Here is a 12308-nt window from a genome sequence, read left to right on the forward strand (position 1 = left end):
TTATCTGAGGCTATAGTGAAAGGTGTTGTTTTCATGATTTCTTTCTTAGTCCATTTGCCATTTGTATATAAGAGGGCTACGGATTTTTCTAAGTTGATTTTGTATCCAGCTACTTTGCTAAAAGCATTTATCAGCCGTAGGAGCTCCCTGATGATACTTTTTAGGGTTACAACTGTTTTCTTTATAAAAGTTTGAAAATGTTCTCAATTTTTTTTCCTGTAGTGTATCATTATAATAGTTGTTATGTCATTATCATCTGTTTCCAGATCTGGATAATTGTTTAACTGTTTACTTCCACCAACAGATTTACCCCTTACAGGTATACTTTGCGGTTTTTTTTTTTCCATACAGGATTGTGTGTATTATTTTCTGAGTTCTATTCTAGCAGTAGTTTAATTATTAGAATTCTTGATTTTAGGAGGACTTGGTCTCAGGCTTTTCTGAGTGGCTACAGGTTTTGAGATAAAGTTTAGTTAGGTCACATGGTCTCTACTGTGGTCAGAGAAAACTCAGTGAGCTTACCACCTGCTGCCTGTGGCCTGGACAGCTCTCTACCCAACCCTACCTGCCTTTGAAGGTTGGGAGCAAGTTGCTGCAGAGTCAGTGACACAGACTCCAGGCGCAGGTAAGAAGTGCCACAGCAAGCTCATCTGAGCACTGCTCCAAGCTCCTTTAATAGCCTCCACCCATGCTTCCATTGGTCCCAAGAAAGCATCTCTTCTAAACAGCAGTTCCTGATTGGCTGGCATTGTACGCATCAGCAATCCTTAGTCTCTCAAGCAGTTCTCAGTTAGGTCCTCCTGGGGGGGGGGGCAGCGTTTACATAGAGGTGGCCCCACTTGGTCCTACGACAACTGCCTTTCTCAAGTAGATGCACTTTCCCCGGGAATGAGGCAGTAGCTAAGTATTTATCCAGCTCTTTTTGACTTTCAGCTATTTTTTCTTCAAAAAACTTCCCTTGTAACATGGAAAGGGTGGACGTGCCCCTGTGACATCTGCTTTCACTACTTCAGCTTGTGAATTTCCTATTTGTCTTCTGAATGCCCCGCTCGTTCACCCCATACAAGTGTCGCTTTCTGCTCAAGCTCTGTCTAATGTTTCAAACAAACAGGGAGAGTCTTCCGGAAAGGAGAGCTGGTTAAAATCCGATCTTACCTCAGTGACCTCCCCATGGATATGATACAGATTCTCTGCTTTCTGCCTGCTTATGTTAGGGTCCTGTGTCTTCTCGAATCTTGTTTCATATTTTGTCTACAGCTTTAATTGTTGCCAGCAAGAAAATCAGTTCAAAAGGAACAACTTCGCCTATTAGTGCCACTGGATCTAAATTTTGCTACAGCACCAGGTTCAATACTTCTTAGAATAAGTATATTTTAACAGCAGACAAGCAAAAGCAGATGAATCTTGGTCGGGTGGGGGGGGGTGGATCTTTCTGATATTAACACGTAGTTGTGACAGTCCCTGCTTAGTACTGGCCTTCTCAGTTCCTCAGCATATGCTCTGTCTGTGGTCTATAAAAGGACTACCTTTTTCTGTTGTTCATTGAAATTTAATCTTTCTTTGCTCGGACTAAAAACTGGGCAAGACTTGGGAAGCCTTTGCTCTCTAGATCACAGTCCCATTATGGTCTAGGCATTACCATTCTGGCCTTTAAAGCTAGGCTGTTTGCCTGTATTACTTTCATTTCTCAGACCTCCCTGGCCCCTTCAGGTAACTGAGTGTCTAGCTCATATTTTCCCCTTGTCTTAGAATCTCAGGTCAACTCTGATGATGTCATTAGTCACGTGGTACATGACAGGTGAGTAACACTGAGTGCCTCCTCGTACTTCCTGTCCCAAATTTCTGTTTCTTTTCCTTCCTTCCTTCCTTCCTTCCTTCCTTCCTTCCTTCCTTCTTTCTTTCTTTCTTTCTTTCTTTCTTTCTTTCTTTCTTTCCTCCTTTCTTTTTTATTTACTAATAATCAACAGGAACTTTAGCACACTCTGTTTGATTGGCTGCTGGGATCTCTAATTCACTGTTTCTCCCTGTTTACTGCATCTTTCATGCTTCCTCTGCCTTTAGGCCCCCACGACACTGAGTAGCATTTACCCTCCTCACTTTGTGAGGTCATTCTGCCCTGGATGTGTTGTGATTTTATGTCTTTGATGTTCTTTACTTTAACTCTACTACTTTAAGGACTTCTAGACTGAAGTCAAATCTGCTCTCACAAGATGGGGGAGAAAAACAAGAAAGCAGGGGACTTCTTTTATTCTTTATTTTTCTTATTTTTTAATTTCCTGAAACAGATTCTTGCTGTATGGTCCAGTCTGGCCTCAATTCTCTACCCTCCTGCCACTGTCTCTTGGATGTTGGGATTCAAGCATGCATCAAACACTACAAGTGGCTCTCTCTTGCTAATGGATGGTGGAAGAGTTAAGCATTCTCTGGCATCCTTCAATGCCTTCTTAAATAGCACAGGGAATGGATAACATAACTCGACATTCACACAGCTGTTAACCGTCAGCACAGAGCCGTGAATTCTACCCTGTTCTCTGTCATTCTGTCTGCAAAATAAGAAAAATCATCAAGAACTTGAACCCCTTACTTACAGTCCCATCTCTGAATTTCACCAGCCCTATTGAAAGCTGTGGAGAAGAGCTGGAGAGATGGCTCAGCGGTTAAGAACACTGGCTGTTCTTCCAGAGGTCCAGAGTTCAATTCTAAGCACCCACATGGTGGCTCACAAACAACTGAAGCTGTAAAGAAGCAAAGTCCTGGCTATTGGGTGTAGCGGCTACACAGGCAGGAGTCAGATCTCAGCTTATGATACTTAGCCTAAGTGGCTCTGGACAACGTAGATGCTAATGGCAGCCTTGCACAGCTACAGAGATTGCAGGGAGGCAGCTGGGGCAAAGAGAATCCCTGGCTGCTTTCTCCTACTTTGCTCAATCTCTGACTCTGGCTTCATGTCCTTTCTTTCTTTCTTTTTTTCTTTCTTTCTTTCTTTCTTTCTTTCTTTCTTTCTTTCTTTCTTTCTTTTTACCAGGTCCCACACTTCCCAGACAACATGTCCCCCAAACGTGACAAAATCATTCTCAATTGATCCTGGTTATAAAGCCAAGCCTTCATTTGTAACATATTTATTCAATAAGTTCTTGAATTTAGAAATGACATATTACTACTAAATAACAATTTTTAAAAGGAGAAAGTGACATTAGATGGTTTTTATTTCCATATTTTCTGTGCCATCTTCTCTCTGTGTCCTTGATGAAGAAGAGATTGAGAATACTTATTTAACCACGACAGAATTTGCTAGTTGCTTCTAAATACCTTTCCATCCATGACTTCTTGTTTGAGATAGAATAAAACTATATGGTGTATATATCAAAATTATTTCAGAATAATGTCTTTTACCTTTTACTTAAAACCTCATGGGAGTGGTAACCATTTTTATTCAATTATTTCCAAGGCAATAACTTAGCTGTTTCGGTGGCACTAAAATCTTATGAACAATAAACTCAGGGGGCCACTGTTTCAGATCAGTATCCAAGGCGCAAGGACAGCAACCCCATTCTAAGGTCTCCTCTCATGATGAGAAAAGACCTGTCCAAGCATTAGTGGCGGTATATGAGCCACAGTGAATTTAACCAAAGAAAGGACAAGATGTAAAGAACCCTGTAGTGGGGCCTCATCTATAAAGCAGCTTGGTTGTCAGTTATAAACACGTGTCCTGCTCTGCACAGATAAGCAGAGATGAGAAATTTATCAAAGTAACACATTTGCTTCATATAGTTACACTGTCTAACTCAGAGCCAACATTCAACTTCAATAAAACAAGCTTTTCCTGACTCCGATTTGATTTTGTCCTTACCTTGCCTTTCAAGCCATTACCTTGAGCAATATATTTTATTATTTTTCTATAACTGGAACCTTACACTGTTTTCTAACCCTTTCCCAAAATGAGTATTAAAAGTTGGTGATATTTTTGTGTGGAAGTGTGGGGAAGGATCATCATCTATCTGATATGTAAAAGTCCCTATGTTGAGGTTAATTTGATTTTGTTGGCATTTTATTTTGTGGATGTAAAGGCCATGGTCATCACATCTAAGAAGGAAGGTACTGTGTCTGTTTGTTCATAGAAATTTTGTCTCATTCTCTTTCCTTGATGCTCTCTTTTTTCTGTTTAAAGTACAGTGTGCTACAACCATAATAAGGCAAAGGATTGATATCAAACCTACTACTGTTAAAACTCCTTTCAGGATCAGATTATCTCTGCTCACTACAGGAGCAGAGTTTGGGGAAAGAGACGTTGATACCAGGGCAATGTTTGACACAGCCGACCTGAGGGAGCTTCGATCCATGGCTCTCAGGGCCACATACACTATGTTGGTTTCTTGTGCATCTTCATCAGGTTTGTGACCAAGTTCATGGGTGACAAGCTTGAGTGAGAATGTAAATGTCTCCCTGGTGCCAGCATGCTGAGGAATTAGCTCTGAGGAGTTCACCAGGAAGGCATTGTCAAAGTCATCCCGAATACTCTGCAGGCTTTTGCTCATTCTTATTTCATAGCTTGTAGCTGAAATTAAAAAAATACACACAGGAAAATACGGTCACTTTGTGTAAGTTTTTCAGTTGGTTGAATAAATTAGTAATGAAAAATAGCCTCAAGAAGTCAAACTGTCAAGGAACATATGTGTGAAAAAGCATGGAATACCAAGTGCAATGTAAAGACTCGTGCTAAAACCTGAGCCAGAAGGACTTGATATTTTTTGAAAGCAAGAATCAACATAATGAAGATGTCACCCTCCCTTCAAGTAATTATGTAAACTTCATGTTGGGTTATTTGAGCTGTCTCCTGTTCTTGCTTTAACTAGTGAAGCTGTTTGGAAAGTTAATAAGGAAAACAATAAAAACATGACCACACACACACACACACACACACACACATGAAAGAGAAATACTGTCTATGGAAAGGTACTTAGGAAACGACATCAGCAAGCTTACTCTGTCCCTGATCGAAGTCTTCCCCAGGTGCCGTCCAAGAGAGGATCACATCGTCTTCCACTTTCACGGCTTCTAGGTCAGTAATTTTGCATGGTGGAAATGCGTCAGGGTGGGGGCCATCTGGGACTCCCAGCACTGAGAAGGAACCTCCAGAGCTCACTCGATTGAAGCCCCACCTCTCCTTCACAGGTCTGCGGCCTGATGTTTTGGGGGCGTTCATTTGAATATTATCTGGAGCACAAAGAAAAAGCCAAATAACAAATTAAAAATTTCCTGAACAGTTTTGACAGATTGTTGAGACAGCATTAGAACAACTGAGTTTAGTTAGTCAACAATGCATTCATTCATCCGTTTGTTCCCTCCATACATATTGGTTGGTCGGAGACACGTCGCTGTGCTGAATCAGACCAAACATCCTCCCTCACAAGATTTATATCAGTCATGATATAAGTGGCAGTCCTATCAGTAAATAGATATTTGTAAAGTGTGGCTAATCTAGAATAATAAGAAGCAGGGTGCTGTGCAAGCTTACACCATATAGGGTGGGACTGAGGCAGTAACAAGATCACACCATGTAGGGTGGTCCTGAGGCAGTAACATTTAAGTGTCTTTGGGCTGAGGTGGAGGTAAGACATGAAGGAAGAAATCCTGGAGAAAGAGAGCAGCTTGCATGAAAACCTAGGCTCAGAAGAGTTGCATGTTAGAGAGAGACTAAGCTAAAAAGTGGGTGGTTGTAACCAGATCAGAAGTTACGCGTTTGCCTAGAAGACATGGCGCCCTGGGGTTTACTCTCCAGCACTACAAACAGAAAGTAGAAGACTTTGAGATGAGATACGAGAGCAGGTAATAACTGACCTCAGGGATCAGTGTAGATTTTAATCCCAGTGTGGTGAGGAGCAAGAAGTGACAAGATTCATCGCTTTGCTTTCTGACAGGTCCTTAGAAAATGGATCAAATGCCAGTAAGTAGGAAGCCATTTAAAAAGAGTCATCCAGTAGTCACCATGGGGGAAGATGAGGGCAGCCGTCAGTGGTGACTTCAGGGGGAGGTAAGAAAGGATAGTTCAATGAATAATAGCAATATAATTTGATAATAGCAATATAATTTGATAATTTGATAATAATAGCAATTATTATCAATTATTGTGCAGACACAAATTGGTAATAGATTTGAATGTGAAATGGTGAAAGAAAGGTTGAGCCCCTCCACCCGTGTGGTGGAAAGAGAACCAGTTTTGACAAGTTGTCCTCTGAGCTCCACACACTTGCCTTGGCATGTACACAGACAATGAAAAACAAATATTTTAATAGTGTAGTTCCTAAAATAGTTTCTAACTGATAGTTTGATAGAAGAAGACGACCAAAGAGCCAGACCAAAAATTAGGTTATAAGGTTTATGATTCCTCTAAAATAGAATTAGTTGAGATGGATCTTAAGATGTAAAAGGTTTAAACTAGATTTATTAATTTAAAATTATGAATTTGGAGGTTATGGGCATATAAATATAAAAATCATGTGGATTAATGAAACTATCTAATGATTTTTTTTTAACTATAATAAGTGGTATTCACTAGCTGCCTACTGTGGCCAGGTATTTTGAATATCTTGCTATATCAAATACTTAATTCCCCTGGCAAGGAAATGCTAGGGTGCTTATGCTTTGCCATACATTTACTGATGGTCAAACAGAGAATGCAGAGCTAAGTAACTTGCTCCACGTTACATTGCAAATGGGTGAGCTGGGTTTCAGATACAGGCAGTAGGGCTCCAGAAGTTAGAAGAGAGGCACGGAGAGGTGGGAGTGGCTCATCCAGGGAGTGCATTCCCAGTAGGCACAAATCTTTGGGTGTCTTTTCCAGCACCAAACAAATAAACAAACAACAAAACCAAACTAAAACAAATTAAAGCTATCAAAAGGGAGAGAGAGAGCTAGTCTCAAAATTTTTCTATTTTTAGAAATAAAAATGATTAAAAAGGATCCGAGAGATTATTTTTAGAGACAGCACCATACATGCGATTTCTGTTTTATTTTAGTTATTGCTTCCTAACAGGAACTAAAATTATGTTTTTCTATAAAGAGAATGTAACTCTCCTACTATTTGGCATTTTTATAGGAAGGGAAGCAGAGCTTCTGCTCAGTGTCTGTAACAGCCAAGTTCATGTTTATTTGGGAACTCTTCTTTTCCCATCACTGGGGGCTGTTTGCATCACTGGGGCTGTTTGCACAACACTTTCCACTTTTTGCTGCTGCCTAAATCTCTATAAAGGAAGTGTGGGACCAAATAAATTGTAAGGAATCTCTTTGTGTGTTAGTTATCACAAATAAATAACCACAAGACAGGATTCAAAATAAATTATTAAAACAGTAAGAGGATCAAACTATAGGAAACACCTACTTTCTGTAATTCTCTACCACAAACCATTTAGAATTGAAGATTCAGTCAATAGTGGCTGGAGTATAATTGTGTGCGTGGGGGTGGGTGGGTGGGTGGGATGGAATCTGAGTGCATGCCAGGCAAGTACACCACCACTGAACAGTTGCCACAGACCCAAGTGTGTCTTGGAAATTCATGTCTCTCTCAGTCCTCTCTCTTTTCCTCTCCACCTCCCTCAGTCCTGGCTCTGCCACTTTGTCTCTCCTTCTCCTCTTTCTCTACTCTCCCCGTCCATCTCCGTCTGCCCATTGCACACACACACACACACACACACATCACCAACACGTACATGAAACAATATTATGCACATTTGCAGTGCAAATGGTTCTTACCATTCGTTATGTAACCTGGCACATACATAGCATGGTTTCCTGGGACAGGGTGGGCTAGGGTGCTTATGCTGGGAGAGTGATGGACATGCACTGTCCAGCTATAGCTACCACTTACAGCAAAGGAGGAAAAGTACCTGGAGTAAATTCCATCATTTCTTATAACATCAGCACCTGTGTGTGTATAGACAAAAATTCAGCATTAATATGTCATCACAGTTGATTGCTACTATTTAATGAGTTATTAAAACATTTGTTTCTGTTTTCAAAATTTTCTTTATTTACATTTCAATTGTTATCCCCTTTCCAAGTCTCCCTTTCAGAAACCCCTATCCCTTCCCTCCTCCCCCTGTCTCTATGAGGGTGCTCCCTCACCCACACACCCACTCCTGCCTTCCTGCCCTGGCATTCCCCTACACTGTGGCATTAAACCCCCACAGGACCAAGGGCTGCTCTTCCCACTGATGTCCAACAATGCCATCCCCTGATGGAGCAATGGATCCTTCCATGTGTACTCTGGTTGGTGGTCTAGTCCCCGGGAGCTCCGGGTGTGTGTGTGGCCGGTTGGCACTGTCGCTTCCCCCATGGGGCTGCAAACCCTTTTAGCTCCTTCAGTCCCTTCTCCAACTCCTCCTTTGGGACCAGAGCACACAAAGCTCTTTGCTCCCAGAGAGAAGCACAAGAAAAACTTGAGGTGTTAAGCACACGTGGTGATCCTTCAAGGGAAGGAATGTAGACCTGTTCTCCACCCTGATGGCTAGGAGCAGAAGTGCCTTGTAGCCTGGTGACACTTGTGCTTTCTGAGTGGCCAGAGATCTCAGCAGATCCTCCCTCAAACCTTCATCATAAGCTTGCTTTTCTCAGTCTGTTTATAGAACCTTTTATTATGGAAATATCCCATGTGCCTTCAAAGAGTTTCAGTGTAGGCTTTACTTTGTTCCTCCAAGAGATTTATGTATGCTTTGCTGGGCCTGTGGCTTTGAGTTAATGATCACCAGAAGTTTTTATCAAATTTCTCTGAGCTTAAATATACTTAAAATAAACAACCTGTGTCAGACGTTGAAATTTGAACCAAATGGCCTTCTTGTCTCCTGCAGATTGTCTCTCTGTAGGCCTGTGAAGGATGACATAGATACCGCCACCCATGCAACATTATTTCCATATGGTGTATGTTACTGTAGCTACTTTTGATATTATTGCGAGGTTTAAAATATGACAGTATCATAGTTTCTTCCTGGGACTGCTTACTTTCTGTAAGGTTGTCTTCCATAGACTAATAACCTGTGACTCCATCACTCTGAATGCACACAGCCTCACCTGAAGGCGGATGGCCCCTGCCTATTTCAGTGATAACACTTAAAGGTCACCTTGAAAACTTCCATTCTTATGAGCCTATCTATTTTCTACTAAAAAGCTAATAATAGTTTCTATAAAAACAAAGCACATTCTTAAGATTATTGTCATATGCTCATATTTATCTACACTTTTGAAATAAAATATGTCTCCAAAATATGAATTCAAGTGTACATATATGCTTTGGTAGTTCGTAAAATGGCGTGGAGCTAGCTGGTTTCCTCATTGGAGGACACGCTCAACTGCCAGTTAGAGAGGAAGGTGTTCCCTGAGTTTCACTTAGCAGACTGATTCCTGCCCACTGTCCCTTGCTCTAGGACACATTCTGAAGCCTGTTCAGTGCTGGCTTCCTTCCTTTCATTGCAACTCTCAGAAGGCAGCAAAATTTCAAGTCAAGTCTGTGGCTTAGAGCAGAAAGATCTAGACCCCAGAACAACAGTGCTTTTAAGGCAGTTCGTCACACTGGGCAAGCAGCCTGTCATATCCTCAAGATCATTCCAGTTCTCACATTACACCTCTAGCTCCACGTGTTATTATTAAAGTGCTCTGAAGCCAGCTGTCCCTGCTATAATGGAGAGGCTCTGCAGCATGAGAAAACTGGAGGTCTGTTTATGTAAAATAAGTGGTTAGCATGTTGCCCAGGAAGTAACCATATTACCCATGTTTACATAAAACAAGTAGTAACCATGTCACCCATGAAGACTTAGATAGTTATTGTTTTTTTGTGGGTGGCAAGAAAACCAAACCTTGGCATTTAGTGGCATTTAGACGGCCTATCTTTACAGTCTCTGTAGTCACTCTTCTAATCACTGATGCAGAAAGAAACGGGACAGAGCTTTGTCTAGGGAGTCAGGGAACTTGGATTTAAGTTATGGATCTTTACCAGGAGAGCTTTGAAGCTGGGTGCCTCTGAGCCTCAGTTTTATGTCTATGAAATGGGCAGAAGTCCCCTTCTTCCCTTGTCACTTTATGTGCATTCTTCCCAAAGATACATGTTCAGCGGAAGCATTGTGGAACTTGGGCAAGTTCCCCACAGAAGAGGACCAGTCTTTGATCAAGGTTCATATGAGTAGCTAGGGTCCCCTTCAAACACTTGCTCAGGAATCTGATAAGATTGATGATGGAAAGCAGTTGGACTCAAAGAATTTCCCCAGGACTATTAACACCTCTACAACCTCATCACAGTGTGACAGCATGCTACTCCTTACCTGCTCCTTCATCCAAAAGTTGCAGCACAATGGGATCTCCAGACTTCGGCTCAACTGTCGCCACCACGGTGGCGTTGAAAATGGGATACAGACCCTTCCTCACACTCGCATAAATTATCACTGGCTGAGGGAAATAGGTGCTATCTGTTTCCACAAAGGCTTCCACAGTGGCTGGGGACATGGCCAGGCTGGAGGCACGGGAGGCCACTGTCACTTTCAGAGTTTGAGGAGAATGGTGGGTGTTGTTCAATGTATAAGTCCAGTGTCCGTGCTGCAAAATAAGGCATTGTTTTTGTCAAGTGTGAAGAAAAAAAAATCAACACTTCATTCATGCTGCATTTTTTTTTTTAATGCAAGTAAAGGTGTTAGGAAAGCTACTCTTAGCTACGTGACCTCTAGCCAGCCACTTTGACTGTTAGGCAGGTGTAGGGGTAAATACATCTCGGTTTACATGAAGCAGTCAGGAAACGTTTTGACTCCCAGATTTAGAAAATCACTGCAAATGTGCACACTGTCAAAGGACTTTGATTAATATGGGCTCCTTTGCCCAAAAGAAAATTAAATACTTTAATTCATTGTTAGAATTGACAAAATTATATAAATTAAAATGCCATTGTGGTATTCATAGACACCCTGGGCTAATTTAACAACATTCTTCCTTTGCTTCCTGCCTCTCCGGCCCCCCAAATCTCAAAAAACAAAAATGTACCCGCAGGCCTAGAGTATATAACCTACCATTATAAACAGGTCAGTATATAAACTGAACACTGTCTATGCGGAGTAATTTTTATAAATTCTGCTTTATGTCATCCTCCTGTTTATACAGGCTACCTGGAATAAACAGTACAAATAAGAAATTTTGGGGGAAAAAGACTAAGACGTTGCGTAATAGAGTGTTCCCTTTTGACTGAGCTATCCACATCTCCTTTTAAGAACTTTTCAGCTGTTCCTGTTTAATTCCTGGAAATAACAAAAAATAATCAGCAGAAATGCAGCCGGCCACAGTGGGACTCAGGGAGGGTACTATGGTTGCCACCACACTCTGTCCAACCTTCCTCCATGGAAGTGGTTGAGCCTCCCTGAGTCACCTCTCACTGTCTTGCTTTGAACTGATAGCAGGAACCTCCAGATCAAAAATGTTCTCTTTGGTGTTTCTAATCCAGATGAAGGAGTCAGGCAAGAGAGCAAAACAAAGGCAGCATCCCTGGCCCTTATGTGAGAAGCAGAGAAGTTCAGTAGGAACAGAGAAAGGGGTACTTTGGAGAAAGGTATGAGGTGGGGCAGAAGCCAGACATAAATGGTCCAGTAGCAACCATAACTGTTAGCATTTCATCTTGAAAGTGCCACAGAGTTCAGAGCAGGATGCAGACTTCAGAAGGGTCGGCTCAAGGGGCTGAGGGGAGGATTGGAGGTTACCAGCTCAGAATCCAGTGAAGAGGTTACTGCCAATCTGGGCCAGGTAGCAGACCTGTGTGGCAACTTGGGAAGATGAAGTGGGAGAATCGCTTGAGTCTGGAAGTTTGAGACCAACCTGGGCAACATGGCAAGGTCCTGACTTAAAAAAATTATGGGACTAGGCAGATAAGAGGAGTGCTTTTAAGTCCATCAGATCTGAGGGATTCCTGTGTCGGCTCCCAGCCTCCAGGGCTTGCTTTACCCTCAAGGTCCGGTCCCTTACTCTCTGTGCTGCCTTGAACAGCCCTTGCTGCTTATCTACAGGGCCCTTTGGTCACCTCTCCTTCCATCACTTGCTTATTCCCTCCCTCAGTCCACTCTGCTCCAGTTCGTCCATGTTATTGCCAACAGCCCTGCCTTGTCTTTGAGCTTCCTGACGTTCTAGTTCATCTGTCCAGGATGCCATCCCCACTGCCAGGCTTCACTGTCTCCCGTCTTTCCAGGAGGATGCCCCTCATCCCTTAGGGAGCTTCTTCTTCCTGTCCTCACATATGTTCTAGTAGAACCCTAGTGCTTTTGCCTGACCAGGGTGTTTTAGTCTAAGTA

At 42.1% G+C, this 12308-nt stretch overlaps 1 protein-coding gene across 2 annotated transcripts in view; it reads right to left on the reverse strand.

The window, feature by feature from the left end:
* Positions 1-3109: 3109 nt before the first annotated feature.
* Positions 3110-12308, reverse strand: part of Clca2 (chloride channel accessory 2) — a 28326-nt gene continuing 19127 nt past the window's right edge. Inside the window, exons 11-14 of one of the 2 annotated variants that reach the window (XM_034499379.2) lie at positions 10308-10578; positions 7750-7920; positions 4984-5214; positions 3110-4555 (exon numbers count right to left, since the gene is read on the reverse strand). In XM_034499379.2, coding sequence (XP_034355270.1) covers positions 4113-4555; positions 4984-5214; positions 7750-7920; positions 10308-10578 — 1116 coding nt within the window. In that variant the 3' untranslated portion in view covers positions 3110-4112. Of the gene's footprint in view, positions 4556-4983; positions 5215-7749; positions 7921-10307; positions 10579-12308 lie in introns of those variants that run through there. The other variant, XM_034499380.2, reaches the window with a different exon arrangement.

Source organism: Arvicanthis niloticus, chromosome 4 (assembly GCF_011762505.2).
Source record: "Arvicanthis niloticus isolate mArvNil1 chromosome 4, mArvNil1.pat.X, whole genome shotgun sequence".
Classification (NCBI taxonomy): domain Eukaryota; kingdom Metazoa; phylum Chordata; class Mammalia; order Rodentia; family Muridae; genus Arvicanthis; species Arvicanthis niloticus.